The sequence below is a fragment of the Perkinsus marinus genome (assembly GCF_000006405.1).
Source record: "Perkinsus marinus ATCC 50983 genomic scaffold scf_1104296958234, whole genome shotgun sequence".
NCBI lineage: Eukaryota > Perkinsozoa > Perkinsida > Perkinsidae > Perkinsus > Perkinsus marinus.
Window position 1 is genome coordinate 908,578 of NW_003206847.1, and position 17,200 is coordinate 925,777.

At 49.1% G+C, this 17,200-nt stretch overlaps 6 protein-coding genes across 6 annotated transcripts in view; 4 read left to right on the plus strand and 2 right to left on the minus strand.

Moving 5' to 3' along the window:
• Pmar_PMAR006296 (serine palmitoyltransferase, putative) overlaps positions 1-3,087 on the plus strand; it is a 4,991-nt gene extending 1,904 nt beyond the window's left edge. The window contains exons 9-19 of the mRNA XM_002774622.1: positions 76-181; positions 229-320; positions 371-484; positions 537-707; positions 758-878; positions 1,096-1,281; positions 1,463-1,636; positions 1,688-1,791; positions 1,845-2,075; positions 2,122-2,226; positions 2,278-3,087. Of these exons, the coding sequence (XP_002774668.1) occupies positions 76-181; positions 229-320; positions 371-484; positions 537-707; positions 758-878; positions 1,096-1,281; positions 1,463-1,636; positions 1,688-1,791; positions 1,845-2,075; positions 2,122-2,226; positions 2,278-2,784 (1,911 nt within the window). The 3' untranslated portion in view covers positions 2,785-3,087. The remainder of the gene's footprint in view (positions 1-75; positions 182-228; positions 321-370; positions 485-536; positions 708-757; positions 879-1,095; positions 1,282-1,462; positions 1,637-1,687; positions 1,792-1,844; positions 2,076-2,121; positions 2,227-2,277) is intronic.
• Positions 3,088-7,573: 4,486 nt separating this feature from the next.
• On the plus strand, positions 7,574-7,891 carry Pmar_PMAR006297 (merozoite surface protein 2, putative; the record flags this gene model as incomplete). The annotated part of the gene is made up of 1 exon (XM_002774623.1): positions 7,574-7,891. A coding segment is annotated over one exon (318 nt), but the record flags the coding sequence as incomplete, so codon positions are not given.
• A 1,122-nt stretch (positions 7,892-9,013) lies between these two features.
• Pmar_PMAR006298 (hypothetical protein) lies at positions 9,014-10,054 on the plus strand (the record flags this gene model as incomplete). The annotated part of the gene is made up of 8 exons (XM_002774624.1): positions 9,014-9,054; positions 9,101-9,192; positions 9,237-9,340; positions 9,384-9,462; positions 9,509-9,589; positions 9,640-9,792; positions 9,833-9,936; positions 9,980-10,054. Coding segments are annotated over 8 exons (727 nt in total), but the record flags the coding sequence as incomplete, so codon positions are not given.
• Positions 10,055-10,071: 17 nt separating this feature from the next.
• Positions 10,072-10,802, plus strand: Pmar_PMAR006299 (hypothetical protein; the record flags this gene model as incomplete). Its single annotated transcript, XM_002774625.1, has 4 exons — positions 10,072-10,198; positions 10,281-10,403; positions 10,455-10,600; positions 10,647-10,802. 4 exons carry the CDS (start codon positions 10,072-10,074, stop codon positions 10,800-10,802), a joined length of 552 nt encoding a protein of 183 aa, XP_002774671.1.
• Positions 10,803-12,222: 1,420 nt separating this feature from the next.
• On the minus strand, positions 12,223-14,590 carry Pmar_PMAR006300 (hypothetical protein; the record flags this gene model as incomplete). Its single annotated transcript, XM_002774626.1, has 10 exons — positions 12,223-12,333; positions 12,449-12,581; positions 12,825-12,939; positions 13,166-13,272; positions 13,315-13,598; positions 13,776-13,914; positions 13,962-14,076; positions 14,244-14,360; positions 14,410-14,502; positions 14,548-14,590. 10 exons carry the CDS (start codon positions 14,588-14,590, stop codon positions 12,223-12,225), a joined length of 1,257 nt encoding a protein of 418 aa, XP_002774672.1.
• A 1,545-nt stretch (positions 14,591-16,135) lies between these two features.
• On the minus strand, positions 16,136-17,108 carry Pmar_PMAR006301 (protein phosphatase 2B regulatory subunit, putative; the record flags this gene model as incomplete). The annotated part of the gene is made up of 7 exons (XM_002774627.1): positions 16,136-16,223; positions 16,267-16,349; positions 16,396-16,446; positions 16,663-16,751; positions 16,810-16,878; positions 16,921-16,976; positions 17,023-17,108. The coding sequence occupies 7 exons, from the start codon at positions 17,106-17,108 to the stop codon at positions 16,136-16,138; spliced, it is 522 nt and encodes a 173-aa protein (XP_002774673.1).
• Between the last annotated feature and the right edge of the window lie 92 nt (positions 17,109-17,200).

Below are 17,200 nucleotides of genomic sequence, written 5' to 3' on the forward strand. Positions count from 1 at the left end.
TTTTCTCAACTTGTGATGGTGACAATTTTGTGGCGCGCGACATTTCCGAACACTTTTTTTACTGTTTCTCTGTAGGTTACGCTGAAGTACCGTTATCACTGTTATCTGTGGCTAGATGAGGCTCACTCTATTGGAGCTGTTGGCCCTACTGGTCGTGGTGTGACGGAACTCCTCGGCGTTGGTGAGCTATGATAATCATAGGAAGTAGCTTTGGTGATTGCTAGTCAGATACCAAGCATGTTGATATGATGATGGGAACCTTCACGAAGTCCTTTGGTTCGAACGGTGGTTATGTCGCGGGTGATAAAACTCTAATAGATGTAAGTCTGGCTCGACACCAGCCCGACCGCAGTACGGGTCTGTTTTGTAGTACCTGCGTGCTACTTCCACCGGTTATCTTCATGCATCGGCTATGACACCAATGGTTACATCACAGATTATTGCAGCTTTCGAGGTCATGAGGACCCCTAGGGGCGAGGAGAAGGTAGGGCCATGCTGCTGAGGAGTTGAGTCCCACTGTGGTGTCGCTTTGGCAGATTCATGCTATTCGTGAGAACTCTAACTACCTCCGTAGTGAATTACGGAAGTTGAAGCTCACTGTCATTGGCGACATCGACTCTCCGGTTATCTGTGTCCTCTTGTGCGTGCCAGAGACTGTCCCCACTTTCTTCCGAGCAGCACTGAAGCGTAACCTAGCCTGCGTTGTGGTAAGTTATCTCTAGTCTGGGAGCTTGAAATCATGAGTTCTGGTTCTTAGGTTGGATATCCAGCTGTCCCTGTGCTCCTCTCGCGAGCTCGTTTCTGTGTGAGCGCCAGCCACACGCGTGAGCAGATTGACTACACTATATCGATGATGAAGGAGGTGGCCAAGGAGACTGGTGAGACTATCTCCTTTGAGTGTGTGTTGTGGAAAGTGTGGTAAAATTTGCACATGGTCAACCACGTGTGTTGGCGAGAATATGGAAATTCTGAGGAAATTTCGCAAATTTCTTGTTAATTTCTGTTTATTCTCGCAATTCGTATGTAAACTCCTATAGTTAGTGAGGAAGCTGTGAAGCTGAGCTGAGGAGAGCGAATATATTTTGTATATGGCAGGTATTTGCTATAATAACTCCGTACCGGAAGAAGAGGCCATTTCGTATCGTCATTGGTTGTCCCATGCTCCTTTGGAAACTGTGGAGTTGCCGCATTTGTCTGATTACTGGAAACCCGACGAGTTGGTCCCCAATTGCAAGTTTGAAGTTCCGCATAACGGGCTTATATTCTCATCCGAGGACACGAGTAAGTGTTGGAGCATATAACACTGGAGTTTCATTCGTTTATCGTGAAGTGGCGTAATACTTTGTGAAAAAGCGCGATATTCGCGCTATGCAGTAGTCGTGGAATATAGTTCCTACTAGTGTTTTCATATCCCTAGGGTGAAACTCCAGTGTGTGTTACATTGCCAGGATGATCGACTCAGGTACGGTCTCGAGCACTCCAGTTGAAGGATCCGACCGGGATGTGCCCCTCCAAGAGTTCGCCGTATTCGATCCTCTATCACTCCTGCATGATCCTGCTAAGGCTGTCAGCGAGCCTGCTTTGGAAGTGATCGAGGAGCGAGGAGTGGGGGCATGCGGGCCTCGAGGCTTCTACGGTGAGCTACAATGACGTATTTATACCGGGGATGAAAGCTGCTGTTCTTCAGGCACTACTTTGGAGCACCTTGAACTGGAGAAAACTATCAAGGATTTCCTAGGAACCGAGGCGGCGATTCTGTACAGTCATCATGCTCTCACCGCATCCAGTGCGGTGGGTCAATGAGAGTACTTCAAGGCCTCTTGTGAGGTTCTCTTGTATGGTAGGCTCAAGCGTTCATCAAGAAGAACGACTTTGTTATAATTCACAAATACGCCACTTATGGTATCCGCACTGGGGTTAAATTGTCGAGATGCCAGAATGTCACTTGGTGGTCTGGTGACGTCGATGAGCTCTTCGACCTTGTCGAGAGTAAAATGCGTGAGGTGAAGCTATCAAGTCACGTCTCTCGTGTGTGGGTCGTCATGGATGCCCAATTCGGTATCGATCTCAGAAAGGTGAGGTTTGTACAGCACTTCGAAGGTTGAAGTTGGTCCCGCTCAGGTCGTTGATATCAAAGACAACTTTGGTGCTTATCTTCTCCTTGATGATACTTATGGGATCGGCACTGTCGGTGCTACTGGTCGTGGCTATTGTGAGTATTATGGAGTAAGCACGGACCGATCTAGTTGCTGGTCTCGTATTGGTTCTCAATGTTAGGTCCGTTGTTCTTCTGTGGACATCTTGGTCGGCTCACTAGAGCAGACCTTTGCATCTCAAGGAGGGTTCTGTGTTGGGAAGCAAACTATGATCGACCACCAGACACTATACGGCAGTGGTTACTGCTTCAGTGCTAGTTCCCCTCCTGGCTCGTGTAAGGTGGCCACGGAAGCTATCAAACGAGTTGAGGGCAGCGAGCGGTTGGCTCGTGTCCAGGCCAATACGCGTAGACTGCGAAGAGACTTGGAGAACATCGGTGCTGATATCATTACAGATGCTCAGTCCTTCGCGCAAGTAGTGAGAGTGGCTGACGCACAGAGGGTTGCCCTTGCTATGCAAGAGCGAGGCTTCGTAGTGCAGCCGTTATTGACCTCCCCTCTTGAAAATGATGGTTTGGCCTCTGAGAAAAACACTCTTGTGAGGATCTGCGTTGGTGCTCACCATAGTCCTCAGGCTATCGATCAATGCGTTGATAGTCTTAGGGAAGTTACTATCGGTGAATACTGATAGCAGCAGTATCACATTTCACCCTGGTTCGTTTCAGTGCAGCTCGAGGAGCTTTCACTGTATATTACAGTTCTCTGTTGCCACTACTATTACTTTACACTCGACCAACTTTCGTCGTGACTGACATCAATTTTAGATGCGTCTATACATTTCAACTGTTCCTTGTTGTTGTCATTGGTTGTAAGCCGACCTGGTGAGGGTCTCATTTATCCCTCACCGTGGTTTCGTCTTCGTTCCTTAAGTAAGATGTCTCAGAGGCTTATAACAACGGCACTGGCCGAGACCTCAGATATGCATTGGTCGAAAAAAGCGGTGTTGCGTTTTCAGTCCGTCAAATCGGTTTGACCAGTTGCAGTGCTTGTAGACGTACAAGCCTCTACTGGGGTGTAGTGAATCAGCACCAGTGCCGTCTTGATGGACGTCTCCTCTGGTCGGTCTTATGATGGTGCTGAAGGTCAACTGTTATGGCCCTGTATAGAGGGTGTCAACTCAGATATATGCAGCAGCAGGCCATAGAGAGTCCCTGAAAATTTCACCGAAGAGAGAAAGCATTCCCCATTCAGAAACGTAGTATTCTAGTTACGAAGTAGTGTTACTTTAGTGTTACAAACCACTGGTAATATTCGTTGTAGTTATACTGAGTGATGTATTCATAGTATCATTATTTCAAAATGGCAGCTTTCCATAACGGAAATTATCGTCGTTTTTGTGGCCGAGAGTATGAGAAGCTCCACTGTGTTGCAGCGGAGCTCAGCAGAGGTTTACGGTATAGTCACCAATGATGACTATTGTAAGCCCCTGCTGAGCTCCTCTTCCGAGCTGATGATGACTCATCATCAGCTCGGTTGCCGTCTGATGAGGAAGATCTGTATCAGTTGTCATTCTCTGGTTGCAAGTTACCGCTCGGAAATCTAGCATGAGTTTAGTGTGTCAATATTGCAATGGTACGATGGTTCACCAGTTACCTGTTTACTAAGGTCGTATGTCATCTTCTGACTACAGTCCTCAACTGACTTTGGTGCCCTTTGGAAGTAGCTCGGGTATCAACGATCGGCCGCCACCACCTCAAGAGTCACCACGGACGGGAGAGCCTCGCTTCTCCCCGGTCCAGAGGTGCTATCAAGTCTGTCAGCAGTGGGGGAGTATGCTAGTAGTTATGTTGAGTAGATGTCTCGCTTGGGATAACGACGGCTCCTGGTTAACTATGTGTGTCGGTGACAATGTGAAAAATATGAGGAAACTTCCGGAAATCCTTGTTGGTTTCTGAACCCTTTTTACCGAGTAAATTCCTGAGCTCAGCTGAGGAAAGCGAACATATATTCCTCAAACACTGTATGGGAAACTCCTGAGCTCAGCTGAGGAAAACGAACATATATTCCTCTAACGCTGTATAGGAGACTCTCGAGCTCCGCTGAGGAAAGCGAACATATATTCCTCCAACACTGTATGGGAAACACCCGAGCTCAGCTGAGGAAAGCGAACATATATTCCTCCAACACTGTATGGGAAACTCCTGAGCTCAGCTGATGAAAGCGAACATATATTCCTCTAACACTGTATAGGAGACTCTCGAGCTCAGCTGAGGAAAGCGAATATATATTCCTCTATCACTGTATGGGAAACTCCCGAGCTCAGCTGAGGAAAGCGAACATATATTCCTTCAACACTGGTTCAGGCCAATGTCGACTACCTCTACCATAGTCCCTTCGTGCTGTGTGTCTTCGACTAGCGCCACCGCCACAGTAGCATTCGATAGCAGATCCCCTAGTCCTGCAGTTAGCGATATAGGACCGGTAAGTCACGTACTCCTTGGTGGTCGACAGGGCCACATACGTTGGTAGTTTCCAAGGGTGTGCTCGCCACCCTTTGCCGATGAGAGACTACTGGCTGCTATTACTAGCAACAGCAAGATGGGCAGCAGAGTTACTACCATAACTCCTTCAACTGTGGGCACATCGTCATCATCATCATCAACTCAACAAAGAACAGGTTATGTCGCCTCTCCGGAGGTTAACAGGTGAGGTTTGTTGCGAACATAAATAACAAAATAGACACAATTTCATGTGTGTCAGGCACAGAGCGTTGGTGTTAGAGACCATTGGCCTCATGCTGGATAAGGGCGTTATCGATAAGGAGGACAGCGCCAGAGTGGTGCTCCTCGCAACGCGTGGTAAGGACCTCATCCAGTGGTATGTGCTACCTCTTCTCAGGAGCATCTCATGTGTCGACTCTTTTCGACCTGATATCGAGTCGTTCCACCCTGGCTGCAAAAGCCGAATTTGTGAAGATGTATTTATCAGCCATCGCAGAGGACGGCAAAAAAGTGAACTTACATCCCTTCATAGTATTTTCATTGTTACTCCAGAATGAAGCTCTCAATTCGTCCCACAGTGACTCCCTTGCCGGGCCGCCTTATCCAGGTCACCGACCTATCGTAGTGCTCGCTGCATTGTCGTAACGCAGGTGTATGCCCGATGGTGCCGTATGGACCGACTCATAACTGCTATCATATGGGGACGTGGGACCACGGCTATTGCATGCCAATCCATCCAGGATTTCCGAGCCCACATATGGTCCACCATCATCATCACCAGCAGCAGCAAATGATACCGCAATCCAACCAAATTCCTGTTTTCCACAGAGGAACTCCTGTAAGGCACCACTACAGTGTTGACTTACATACCATTGATTTTGCTCAGCCCGGCCTCCAATGCTGTCCCTCTGCCTCGTCTCAAGCCGGGAGTGGTAAAGATAACGATAGTATATCACCACTCCAGGGTGTTCATTCGCCCTTGGGAAGTGAATCGGATGACAGTCGAAAGTAGGTCTACTTGTGTCTTCGCTTTTCACGGCGCGTTTAGGCATGCGTGCTACTGTCCGGCACCGATACCTTATCCAGGACCGTATCCGTATCGGTTCCAAGCCCAGCAGCAGCAGCACTTTGGGGCTCGTAGCATTAGTAATTCGTACGAGTAAGTCATGGGAGCCTTAGGGTGTCTTATCCGTTTTTCGTCTTATTGGGATATGGATGGTATCAGTGTTGGAGTAGGAATATATGTTCGCTATCCTCAGCTGAGCTCAGGGAGTTTTTTCACTTATTTGAAGAGGTTTGTATACGCACTAGGGAAAAAGTGTTGAGAAACCGACAAAAAACAAAAAAAGCTGAAATTGAGTTGACCATGTGCATATTTCCCCACACTACATGGTATCATACTTCTCGGTGACGTAGATTCTACCCATCTCCAACTCCTCCGCTCGTGAGCTTGCCGAGTCCTCGAGGTAGATGGGCACTCCAATATTGGCCACAGCTACACTGCCGATTTGTAGGCGTCTCCCCGTCACCGACACCCCCACCGGTTGTCGTTCCTCAATTCACCCAGCGGAATGCCGCTGGAGCCCTCAATGTTACGGCTCCCGGGTTGAGTAATTCAGCAGGGACACTATCGTAAATGAAATGAAACGTGAATTAAAAGCAGCAATGCCTGTGTCTGCATCTAGCTGTTGAGTTGATGAGGAACTAGAGAAAGGCACTTTATATGGGCCATTGTTTATACTACGGACTGATCTGATAGTCTGCTTAGCATTATATCGTCCCCTGGGAATGCTATCTCCTGCACACGTGGGAGCTCTGCGGTACTCGTTGCTTGAGAGACTTCGGAAGCACTCATCACATGTCGGACTGACACGACATCTGATGTGTGACATCGTGTCTTACATCCCTAAGCCTGTACTCACTCTGGATTGCTGCACCGAAGAGATTGTTCTCAACATTGGGGGAATGCCAAACTTCATCTTCACCAATGATGGTGTCGTCTTTGGTATATTCCAGTGCGGATCGTCTGTGGTCCTCCAACCGATATTTCCCTCAGGGAGAGGGATCACGCTAATGCCAGAATTATCATTTTTCCCCAACGTGACACCGAACACCAAAACACTGTTCTACTATGCTGCTCATACCAGGCATCTCTACATCCTCAGACCTGCCCACTTCCCATCACCGGTGTATTTCCTGTTTGACTATAATGTCGAGGCGAACGAAGTGAGAGCCTTTGGTAAAATTCCCGAGGTTTCTTCTGTCGAAACTTTCCCAACTCATATGGTGGTCATAGAGGATGAAGTCTTTGTGGCTGTGAGCCGGTCAGGCCGATCCGAGATCTGGCATACGGTGTTAGGAGCGTCCCAGAAAGTTATCTTGATTTGGTCTGCGAAAACAAGTGGCGATCGTGGCGAAGTCCTCAGCCTGGTCCCTGGTTTCGCATCACCTCAGACTACTGCCTTGAGCGTTGTCATCCTCGACGCATCCGTTACATACACATTTGCATTGGAGAGGGTTAGAACGACATCCCCGACTGTGTTCAAATCGACAAAGCGAAGACCCCTGGCCAATGGAGCCACGTGTTCGGTGGATTCTTTAATCGTTGGCTCGAACACTTTTCGCCAAACTAAAAAGAGTGGTCAGTATTTCCTCATTAGTATTCAGCCGGAGTTCGTGTCCGATGACTTTTGCTTGCCGAATCCGTCATATGCCACTTGTCCGGCGGCATGCGATCGTGCTGGGAATATCTACTTTGTTGTTGAACGGTCCTCTAGAAGTGGCAATCAGCAAGCGCCGCTATCCATCGGCTTTACTGACGAACCTCCGGTATGCAACCCATGGTTGAGGGGGAACGGTCGGTATCTACAGAATGGTGCAGATGGGAGTGCCACTGGAAGCCGACCGGGGTCATCTACTCGATGGCAAAAGACTGTGCGTATGTCTGACAAGCGGCCGGTATATACTTTAGGGCAGAAGCTCGCAACTACCACTGGTAACGGACCGGGACCAACTCCGTGGCGTAGACGTGCAACTACCACTGGCAACGGACCGGGACCAACTACATGGCGTAGACCTGCAACTACCACTGGCAACGGACCGGGGCCAACGCCATCCCCTAGGCCTGCAACTACCACTGGCAACGGACCGGGACCAACTACATGGCGTAGACCTGTGACTACCACTGGCAACGGACCGGGACCAACTCCGTGGCGTAGGCCTGGGACTACCACTGGCAACGGACCGGGACCAACTACATGGCGAAGAACTGGAGGTACCTCTGAGAAGCGACCGGTATATCCACCATGGCTTGGGCCTGGTAAAACTCCTCAGCAACCTCCTGTCGTCGACCCTCAAAGTCGCCCCCAGGCATCATATTCCGAATCGGAACGTCGAGTGGTATGCCACTACTACCTAGTACGAGCATCTCCTTATTTACACTTATGAGGGGATCGTTCTTCCTCCAAGTACAGATGCTGCAATCATCATCGTTTTTAGCATTTCTAGATAGGTGTTAGCTGTCGTTAGGTTTGTGTAGTCTCATGATTTCTGCTCATGTCTCTGTCGAGTTGATGACGCTCTAACTCGACTGATCTTTCCGAGGCTGATAACTTTCTTCGATCGGCCTTTCAGTCTGCCCCTAGTCGATGCCTGTTTTTCATTTCTATCCTTGACGAGAGATGATCCTCTAAATGGCTGCAGTTATTGTTGATCCTCCAATGCTTCAACGGTTCCTATGGGGCATGCGAGCGCGTATGGGTGCGACTGCATTTACGGGTCAGTTAATTCACCCCATACTCTATGGAAGTGGCCTCATTGAGGGACGTTGACCTCGCCTCGTCTTAGGTGCGGCAGCACTAGGCCTGGGCGTGCTGTTTCTACCAGTTGGAGTTTTGAAGGAACGAGACAGTGGGCCCTCCAACTCTGTGAAAGAGTCCATCTGCTATGCCCTGCCGATGCTCCCCGCTTTCTACTTCCACCTCAACTACAGCCTCCATCCTGTTTGGGTAGGCTTGGCTCTACTGAGAGGCTCTGCTTATTATCTGCTTCAGTCTCTGCCAATACTCTACCTCGCCGGATGGGTCGGCATGATGAGTGGTCAAGCGCTGGTCGTGAGCGATTCAACAATGAGAAACGCTGAGAAGAGTTCATAGAATGTTCCAATAGTCGTTTCTAATTTCAATGTTGTATTTGTTATTGCCCATTGGGCTCTCTTAAGACGAGTAGGAGTTGTGCGGAAACAACACATGAATATCTGATCTCAAGTCTGTGGAGGAGGCGAGATGGTCCGTTCACTCTTGACAGCGACCTAATGGTGATGCTTTGCCTCATAGAGCATCACAACCACTTGCCACGTACGGCTCCTCAGTATACTATTGATGACCATGATCCGGCCCGACAGTCGGCATGATCAGAGCCCTTCTAGGGAATCAGCCGTCGTCGTCGATGATGATGTCGTGAGTTACCCAACACGCAGTTCCCAAGTGTATACTCCTGACTTAGCCCTGCACTCACTGTGGCCTCACATGTTGGTGTGATGGTGATGAAATACTGCTATGCGATGGACCGGGATGTTCCAACGCATACCATCTGAGGTCCTCTAGCCTTCCTTGTGGTGAGCACAGGCTAGGCATATCAGATGCACTCGACCGATACTCCAGTCGGTGCCGACTACCACGTGGTACTGTCCATCGTGCACTTCGGAGCAGTCGAATACTATTTCGGTGACCGAGGAGGAACCAAGTCAGTGAACTAACATGGCGTCTTATCATACTATCATGATCAGGTGATGACATGGATGTAGCTTGTGAAGAATGCCACATTCGATGGTGGGACGAGGGGAACGAAATAATCCTCTGTGCGCGGTGGGTCTTCCCGTTATTGGTCATCTTGGGAGAGCATGGCACGCAGGTACGAATCCCACGGCTGTCGTGTGGGGTGTCATCTTAAATGCCATCGGCCGAAGCTCATTGAAATACCAAAGGGTGACTGGTATGGCCTCATGTCTTGTCTGTCACCACCGAATGAGTCTCTCATCGTAGGTTTTGCGCCGAACATGCTCCTGGTGGAGGAGCTCGGCCAAATACGGAGCGAACAGTCACCGTCCATCTGCCCCCAGGGGCAAAAGGGACGTGTTTGAAACCCAGTCGGGCGTGGTTAAAAGGCCATTGTGGAGATGCAGGGCAACCCATCTGGTGAAATCAACAGAAACCTGTGGAGCAATATCTGCTACAGGGATGCTGGTTTCATGAACGAGTGCACCATATGTGGTCAGTGGTTCTCGCGAGGTGGCTACCTCGAGCATGCGAAGTGTGACACTCCCATAAAGCCAACTGATGGTATGATGAGCTGTTAAGTTCTCGAGACGAGGTTGTGTCTTAGGCAACCGCTTGGCGAACGGTGAGATGACGAATTCACTCGTTGAGTGGGAACCAGGATACCCCGGGTACCCTGGTAAGTCACAGAAGTTGCCAATGAGTGTTAGGGAAGCCTCGTTCATAGGAATTGCGAAGCATGCTTTCCTTCGTATCAACACCAGCCTGTGTCGCCCGCTGCGTAGCATGTCCCCATGTGAGGCCAGGTCGATGCTGCGGCAGCATGGTAAGAATAGGCAGTTTCACCGTTACACTTTCCACAAAGGGTTTTGCTGCTGCCCTCGTACTGGTGGGCGTTGCTTGTGTAGGTTTCTGGTTCAACTCGCAGATTTTCCGAGGACGCCTCGGCCCGTTGCTCGCTCTGGCAAAGCGTAAAGAAGCTCTCCTCGAGAGAGAGAACGTGAACATGTACCATTACGATTACTATGCTGGTCAGTGTGTCCCTTTGGTCATGTCGGTGGGAATATTCTTTGGTCATGCAGATGGTCTCACTCGGCCGTCTGATGTGATCGATGCCGATGGTGTTGACTATCGCGAGTATTTCGACACCCTTAGAGCTCACGTTACGTTCCTGGTAAAGGAAATGTTCCCAGAATATTCTGTTACCTACCAAGAAAGCCACGATAAGGTGAACTGCTGCTGTTCGCAGCACGAATGAGAGACTATCGTTTCAGGTGCGTTTCTTCAACGGGAGCTACCACACGCCTCTCCATGCGGATCATACTCTCCAGCATAGACTGGTTGGCTATGATACAGCAGACTGCACCTTGTTAACGGTCTGGGTGGCTTTATCGAAGATCAGGAATGGTCAGTCTGTGCCCAAATTGTGAACTTCGATTAGGGCGCACAGTGTGGGAAAATATGCACGTGGTCAACCACATATCTCGGTGACAAAATTCTGAGGGAATTTCGGGAAATTCTTATCGGTTTCCGTACACCTCTACCCCAACTCGTATATGAGCTCCTATGATTAGTGAGGAAACTTCTCAACTCAGCTAAGGAAAGCGACGATTTATTTCAATACTGAGGGCGCATTTGTGACATTCTCTGTTTTCTGACAGCTCGTGACGCACTATGCTTTTTCTTGCCGGACAGTGAGTCCGCGTGTTTGCAAGAAGGAACGATTGCTTGCATGGTCAACGTCGAGCCCGGAGCATGCGCTATGTTCCTCGAGACAACTCCCCACTTCTCTCCGAGAGAGGTGCCACTCCCCCCCCCCCCCTGGTTGTTAACGAATAGCATTTCCTCAGCAATGCTGGCGGAAGAATCCGAAGGGGTTCCGCGCATCAGTGGACATGCGTTTTGTCATCTCGCCGGCAACTAAACCCATATGTATCGGCTCTGAATCGAAGCATGAGTTATCATTGGAATCCTCAACAATACAGGTGGGTCCAACAGTGTTCAACGGGTGTTCAGTAATCCTAAGCATGCAGGACTGCCCTCTATGTATGGTGTCTCGATCTCGGCCTCCACGATGGACGACTCCTCTCGAGACTTGGTTATTTCATGATGAGAAGGAGCCGAACTTTGGTATATTAACTTGTAAACGAAGGAAAAAAATCCAATAACCCCGGTTCCATTTCCAACCCACATGCAACTGAAGCTTTCTTGATGAAACTTTTGTGTTAGAAGAGTGTTCACAACACATGCCTCTTTCGCTACGTTAACGTATGTCGGGTTTCGAGCTTAACGTGAATCTACATAAGGTCATCGAAACATTCAAATGTCTATTAAATGGTCATCACTCATGGCCAGTCTCATGTGAAAATCTAACTCAACTGCGGAAGTATTCAGCGCCTTGGTATTCAGATGGTTGTAAACTGCAGTCAAGCAATTAGGTAGCTCGTGTAACTATACCGTGGGCATTCTTTTCTGCTAATTGCTTTCTACCTTGGATGCTCACGTATGGCCATGCACGAACTTTCTTATGTGAGAGTTGAATCCCCTATGAATCGCTGATTCTAATCGGAAACTCATTGAACCTCGTTAACTCGAATCGCATGTATTGAACTCGAATGGATCAGACACCAGCGGTTACAGTCGAGTACAGTCCTCGCAGCACATTCACATGTTCTGCCTCGGGCCTATGGAGCAGCTGATCATCTCGCGAGCACTCCAAGCCGTAGTCCAGAAGGTATCTGAAGGGACATGCCAAAGTCCGATGGTTAGAGGGGACCAGTACAGATGAAAATGTCCTCTCGAAAGCTCTAATGCAAGAAATTTGAAGAACTGTCAGAACACGAGACATTATCACCCTAGGACGTGTTTGACCAGAACCTTCTTCAGCTGGCAGGCCTTCACCACATGAATCAGCGACTCTTTGATCTCCTCGATATCAATGCGCATACCGCTGTGCTTCAACTGACACAGGTGGAATAACATCCACGGACACGGAGGTCTCGCCCGAATATAGTAATGGACGATTAATGACGAGTAAAAAAGTAACGGAAAGGCTCATTTTCATTTCTATTAAGACCTCTCCAGTTCGATCCCAGAAGAGCAACGGCTTCCCTATGACCGAGACCGCCAACCATAGTAGGAGGAAACGAGCCTCAGATGAGACTCCCACGGTCCCTAGAGGAGACGAGTCGGGGATGGGATACCTGAACCTATTGTTAAGGACGGTTTAGATTCAGGCTTCTACAGTATCAAAGGTGCCTGCTGCGGTAACGGAGAGAAGATACGCTCCTCCTGCTCACTAACATCAATTCCTACTGAGGCACTGACTGATGGTGAATACGAATGTATAAAATCACCTTCGGCATTCTTTCGAGACAAAGAGGCAGCTGACCCCACCGACAGGATGAGCCTGTTACGTGGACATATAGGCGACTCTAACAGTAAGGGATCACTCGTTAAGTGTATGGATGCACTCTGCTGTAGGGTTGATCTCTTTCTTATCCCCAGATGAACCCGAACGAGGGAGCCTCACGAGACTGATGATCTCTCTGTTAGCTAGTGGGAGGCCTGTATCAGGGCAGGTGACGGTAGACGAACAGGTGTCCAGTATGCTGACAAATATCCTGGGTGCGGACCATGGACAGGTTAACGTCACCTCCCAGAGCACATGAAGGAGCTACCGATACCGGTCACTCTGGAGTACTTCCTTCCACCACACACCGATATATTCTCCGGTATCGTACCTCAGTATCAGGCTCCGGTGAAATGTGGCGACATTCTAGCTGTTACCGACCTGTGCTTGTGGGCTCACACAAGGCCAGAGCAACCAAGACCTCAGGGTGCTCCATCGCATAAGCCTCCTCTACACCAGTACCCAAGCCTAAAGCATCACCGAAGGGCCTGAGGTACAAGTGTCACCCCAGCAGGAAATGCGACAAGTACTTGTTCGTGGTCAAGCCAAGAAGGGTCTTCCCCCTCAATTTATTATCATTTCTATCAGCACTGTTATAGGGTAGGTATTGAGCATGGCCCTCGTTGACAGTCAAAGAGATATCACTAGAGTGAGAATTCACAAGATGCTTCACATCTGTAGTCTCGAGAATGTCCACTTCCGCAAGGCCAACACTGCACGCCGTCCACCACTCCTCATCCAGCCATTCTTCCGATGGTGGACACTGGGGGACGATGTTCTCGTCGATGATGCGACGGGCAATACGAATATACGTCTGAGTAAAACCTTACAGCCTACTGACGGCACTGATAGGGCGATCTGGAGAGATCTCAATCAGCTATACTTTCAAGAGTCACTCAACCAGAAGTGGAATCTCCCCTGCCCGGTTCGTCATGAGTAGAAAAACAAATAACATTTGCCAAGGCTGAGATATCCCAGTGCATCCTCCTACATCTTTGGAGTTCAGCTCGACTAGCTCCCTGTACGACGAATCTTCATACTCACTGACCCCCTCCCTCTCTATATCATGCTCTATAGTTTCATCACCGGCCTCCGAGGGCTCGGGGGTTGCTTGTCTCAGAGGAGCGTATCTAAAGGGGGTGGGCTATCTGCCACGTTATGAGCAACTGATAGTGACCCCAAAGCTTGCGCAAAGTAATTCAGGAAGCAAATTAGCTTGTGGGCCTGGGTGGGGACACGACCGTTCGAGCGGGAGAAGAACCTTTTGAAGTTAGCTGAGACCATTCGAGGATCTGCCAGGGATGAGGTCACATCAACGACTCGCCTCGGGAGTCCTACGCGATGGGAGTAGACAGAGGAAGCTACAGCATAAGACGTACAGGCTGAGACGATTGGGGATGGTCACGCTTCCAGTACTGCCTGAGACATAGCCCTGAGGATAGAATTCAGCGAGAAACACCTTTGAGGAGCAGCATGGGACGGTTCTCTGGGAGAGTCTCTTGACCATCCAACACGTACCGAGACATGGCTGGGAGGATGAAGTCGAAAAAGACGTCGTACAGAGTTGGAGAAATCTCTGAATAGTCAGGCGTAAGAGATATACCGAGAGAGCTCTCAAGACCAACCTTTGACTTGCTCGAAGATCGTGACAACATCAGCGAAGCTAGAGGGCACTTCAACTATTTGTGGAAGGATATTCTCGTCCTCACTGCCGGCACCTTACCACTGTGAGTGCCGGGGCAGATGTCATATCGGTGTACTACGTCTGCTTTTTCGTCGCTTCACTGCACTGCTGCTTGTGTTCATTGTCTCCACGTCTAGCGGGACACATCCACTGTAGTGAGCTAGGTGGGTGAGAAGCTGCTGGTATCTGTTACCATTGGCTTCAATCTCGAATACAATCTAGAGGACAAGCTCACTCCTCTGGCGTGCGTAGATCACCGCCTTTCTCATCACAGACCTACGAGACTTCTCATGTAAACAAGCAGCTTGACCGCATATACTTGAGAGAGCTCCTTCGTGATGAGCTGCCATGATCCAGAGTCATCGAAGGGTAGTGCCAGTATGTCGGTATCACGGTCCGCTGCCGGCGGCATTACACCAGAGTTGTGATAGAGTACACTGAGCGACTCGTTGATAAGCCTACTGCCATTCTATGGTCTCTATTGATGCTATACTGTTACAAGGTATGTTTTACCACCTTTCACCTCGAGGCGACAACGCTAACACTTAGTATGCTTGGAAGGAATAAATTTCACAGTAGGGGCAGATATGTCACTCCAAAATATACCTTGTTGCAACTGATTTCTGCGGGCGGGGCAGATATGCCACTCCAAAATATACCTTGTTGCAACCGATTTCTGCAGGCGGGGCAGATATGCCACTCCAAAATATACCTTGTTGCAACCGATTTCTGCAGGCGGGGCAGATATGCCACTCCAAAATATACCTTGTTGCAACCGATTTCTGCAGGCGGGGCAGATATGCCACTCCAAAATCTACCTTGTTGCAACCGATTTCTGCAGGCGGGGCGGATATGCCACTCCAAAATATACCTTGTTGCAACCGATTTCTGCAGGCGGGGCAGATATGCCACTCCAAAATACACCTTGTTGCAACCGATTTCTGCAGGCGGGGCAGATATGCCACTTCAAAATCTACCTTGTTGCAACCGATTTCTGCAGGCGGGGCAGATATGCCACTCCAAAATATACCTTGTTGCAACCGATTTCTGCAGGCGGGGTAGATATGCCACTCCAAAATACACCTTGTTGCAACCGAATTCTGCAGGCGGGGCAGATATGCCACTCCGGGATATGTCTTGGAACAATCAAGTTCTATAGGTGGGGCAGCTATACCACTCCGGCGTATGCCTTGTTACAAGCGGGGCAGATATGCCACTCAAGGATATGCTTTGTTACAATCGATTCCTACAATCGGCGCAGATATGCCACTCAAGGATATGCCTTTTTACAATCGATTCCTACAATCGTAGCAGATATGCCACTCGAGGTTATGCCTTGTTACAATCGGTTCCTACAATCGGGGCAGCTATGCCATAGCAAGAAATGCCTTGGTACCGCCGTACCATAAGATATGCTCTGGGGCAGTCGACACACACGCCATCGGATGGCGGCCATCCCGGGATATTTTCATGCGCAAGGCAGCTCTACTATTCCGCACGAATAAATTTGTCGACTTGAACTCCATAACGGGCCGAATTTGAAAACTATCAGGCTAATATCACAGCACGAAAAATGTTATATACTTCTAGTGGATAAACTGCATGGTGCAGCCTGCATCGCTGTATGGAGCGTGAGAAGACAACGTAGTGAGAGGCAAGCATCAAGATCAGATATCAACTGCTAGCTGCTCAGCAACTTTGATGTTCTCAACTGCAGCCTTGAATTCGAGAAAGGACAGTTTGCCATCCATATTCCTGTATGAGTGATGTATGGCGGAAAGAAAGGATACAGTAGTACTTATCGGTGTCTCTTATTGTGCGGTCTACCAACTGCTGGAGCTGCTCTTCCGTGAGATTCTCACCAACCATCATCTTCATCACCTGCCGACGGACGATCGTAATCTAGATAGCTGGTGGATAGACTCACTTGAAAAAGATCGCCATTACTGATGTATCCATCCTTATCCACGTCGTACACCTGAGAGCAAAAAGATGGTACTCTAGTATTTCTCCCATCCAGTGGGCCTCTAAACGAGAGAACTTTGGCTCGGCTCCCCTAGGAGTCCCACAGAAGGAGAGCCAAGTATTTCACAAAGCGGAAATCGTGGAGGTACGCTGCGCTCCACGATGAATACTGAGCGATGATGACGGGAAAAGGCAAAAAATTTTTGAACCTTCCAAGTAGCGGAAGCACCTCAAATGCAAACTTGAGCTTTTCTTCCTCATCGGAGCCGACCGCCACTCTAGCCAGGCCGACTAAGAACTCTATGAATGATACTGTACCTGAACCCGAGTCGTGTTACCCGATCAATTGAAAGGATGGTAGTCCGCAAGCTATTACCATTGCCATCCACGTCGAAGATACTAACAACTCGCTGTACTAAAGGGTTCTCTGAAATCTCCTTAACGCCTGCCGTACGGAACGTTGACAAACGTCTTCAACTGACCTTACCAAGTAGCTCTGATGGATCTAATTGGCCATTGCCATCCTTGTCCAAGGCTTGGAATCTGATAGATGGGGAATAGCGTGAAAAACTCAGACCACCTATAGTACCTGCTGTACAAACGCCGAATGTCCTGTTCAGTGAAACTAGCGATGGAGTGCATCTCGCTCTTACTGATGGACTGTGATCCTCCCATTTTGATAGGATTATAATAAAAACAACAACCCTGAAATATTTTGTGAGGATATGTACTAAGTGCGATAGATCATCGCGTGGTGAGGTCAGGAC